This window comes from Tupaia chinensis, unplaced genomic scaffold, assembly GCF_000334495.1.
Source record: "Tupaia chinensis unplaced genomic scaffold, TupChi_1.0 Scaffold143758_1, whole genome shotgun sequence".
Classification (NCBI taxonomy): Eukaryota; Metazoa; Chordata; class Mammalia; order Scandentia; family Tupaiidae; genus Tupaia; species Tupaia belangeri.
Window position 1 is genome coordinate 1684289 of NW_006203607.1, and position 1762 is coordinate 1686050.

The 1762-nt window shown below is 64.3% G+C and overlaps 1 protein-coding gene across 1 annotated transcript in view; it reads right to left on the reverse strand.

Moving 5' to 3' along the window:
• Positions 1 to 1762, reverse strand: part of KCNQ4 (potassium voltage-gated channel subfamily Q member 4) — a gene marked incomplete at its 5' end in the record, with an annotated part of 59301 nt that extends 57539 nt beyond the window's left edge. Inside the window, one exon of the mRNA XM_006164957.3 lies at positions 1650 to 1762. Coding sequence (XP_006165019.1) covers positions 1650 to 1762 — 113 coding nt within the window. The remainder of the gene's footprint in view (positions 1 to 1649) is intronic.

Sequence of the window (1762 nt, forward strand, 5' to 3'; positions counted from 1 at the left end):
ATGTGGGGCAAAGGTGTCAGCGGATTTAGCTCCTGGACAGGAAGAAGAGGTCCTTCAGAGGAGGCGATGACAGTGGCCGGCCTAGGGAGAGCTGCAGGTCCTTCACCCCCAGTGACCCTCAAGGGGGACAGGAGGCAGGCCTGGGGCAAAGACCCCTGCCTCAGACCCATGTTGGCTTCCCTAGACCCAGCTAAGCCTTGGAAAAGTCAGGCCCCAAGAAGAGCCCGCGGAGGACACAGGTGCTCCCCGCGAAGTGTCTCATGTTCCTTGGACACCTGAGGGGGCTGTCAGGCAGCCACCCCAAATGAGCAGCCTCCTGCCCCTCACCCCCAGCCCCCAAGCACCGAGCCATCATCACCAGCAGATAGGCAGGAAGACAGATCAAAAGATGGTGGAAACAGACAGGAAGGAGAGCAGAGTCAGGAGGACAGGTGGATGGACGGAGGACGCACAGGTGTGCAGATAACTGGACCCGAGGAGAGGCAGGGAGATGGGCGCGGACCGCAGGGCTGCTCAGCAGAGAGGGAGACAGGCCAGCGCACACAGGTGGAACTCAGGCTGGCAGGTACCCAGCCAGCGGAGGGCTGTCAGACAGCCAGGTGCACCGGCAAGGGGGCCACCCAGAGCACCCCAAGCACAAAGGGCCCTCTCGGGGGTGCAGCAAGGAGAGACTAATAGCAGCACATTTCCCAGGTTGGTGTCTCTCTCAGGCACCTCCGAGTGTCCCAGCGCCAGGCCCAGCCCTTCAACTGATATCCACAGGCCTCTCATATTGCCCTGGGCCCGGCCCCCAGGACCGAGCTCCGAGCTGCCAAAATTCACTCTCTACATCCAAGAGGGGTCAGTGTTTCTGAAAGTTGTAGGAGCCTGCCAGAGGGAGGAGGAGGCCCAAAGCGGCAGTGTTTCCAAAGCAAGCCCTCTCCTCTTTCTTTTTCCCCTGCTACTGCAGCCCAGGCCAGCAGAGCTGCCAGCTGGGCCCAGCGGCTGGCAGGGGAGGCCAGGCCAGGCCGGGGCAGGGGCTGCTCCCGCTGGGAAGGGTGGAAGGGAAGACCCAGATCAAGTCGCAAGCAGCACACTCCAGCATCAGGGCCCTGGGGAGTCCCCAGCACCCACAATGGGGAGGTGGCCCTGGGCTGGGTGGAGGTCTGCCTGGAAAGGGGTATCTCAAGGGGAGCTCAGGAGGAAGTCCATCACAGCTGGGCAGGAGGTGACAGAAAGTGTGTGGGGCCCAGGAGTCCTCTCTGTGTCTGGGACACCGGGAGGCAGAGGTAGAGAAGAGGGAAGGGCCCCCCCTTTAGTGGCTTCAGACTTTGTAGAGAGGATGGGGAGCAAGAGGCTGCACTGAGGAGCACGGGGACAGAGGGGACAGAGCGGCAGGGTTGGCGATCAGGGTGGAAAGCAGGAGCCCAGGTGGGCACGTCCAGGGCTAGGTCAAGCAGGGGTGAGGACTGGACGTGCAGGAGTCAGGGTCAGGCTGGGGCACCTGGAATGGGACTCAAGCCCAGGGGGAGAGAGATGAAGGTGGGGGTGTAGGGGCGCCAAGGGGCCAGGGGCAGGGGGCGGAGCCAGGGCGGGGCCGCGGTCCCAGGAAGCCCAGGCTCGCGCGGGGACACGCGCAGGGGCGCGGGGTCGCGGGGTCGCAAACTCACATGAAGACATGGTAGACGAAGGCCCAGCCGCGGGACCGCTCCAGCACGTTGTAGACCCAGTTCTGCAGGCGGCGGTAGCGCTTGTGCGCGGCGGAGGGGCGCCGGGCGGCGGC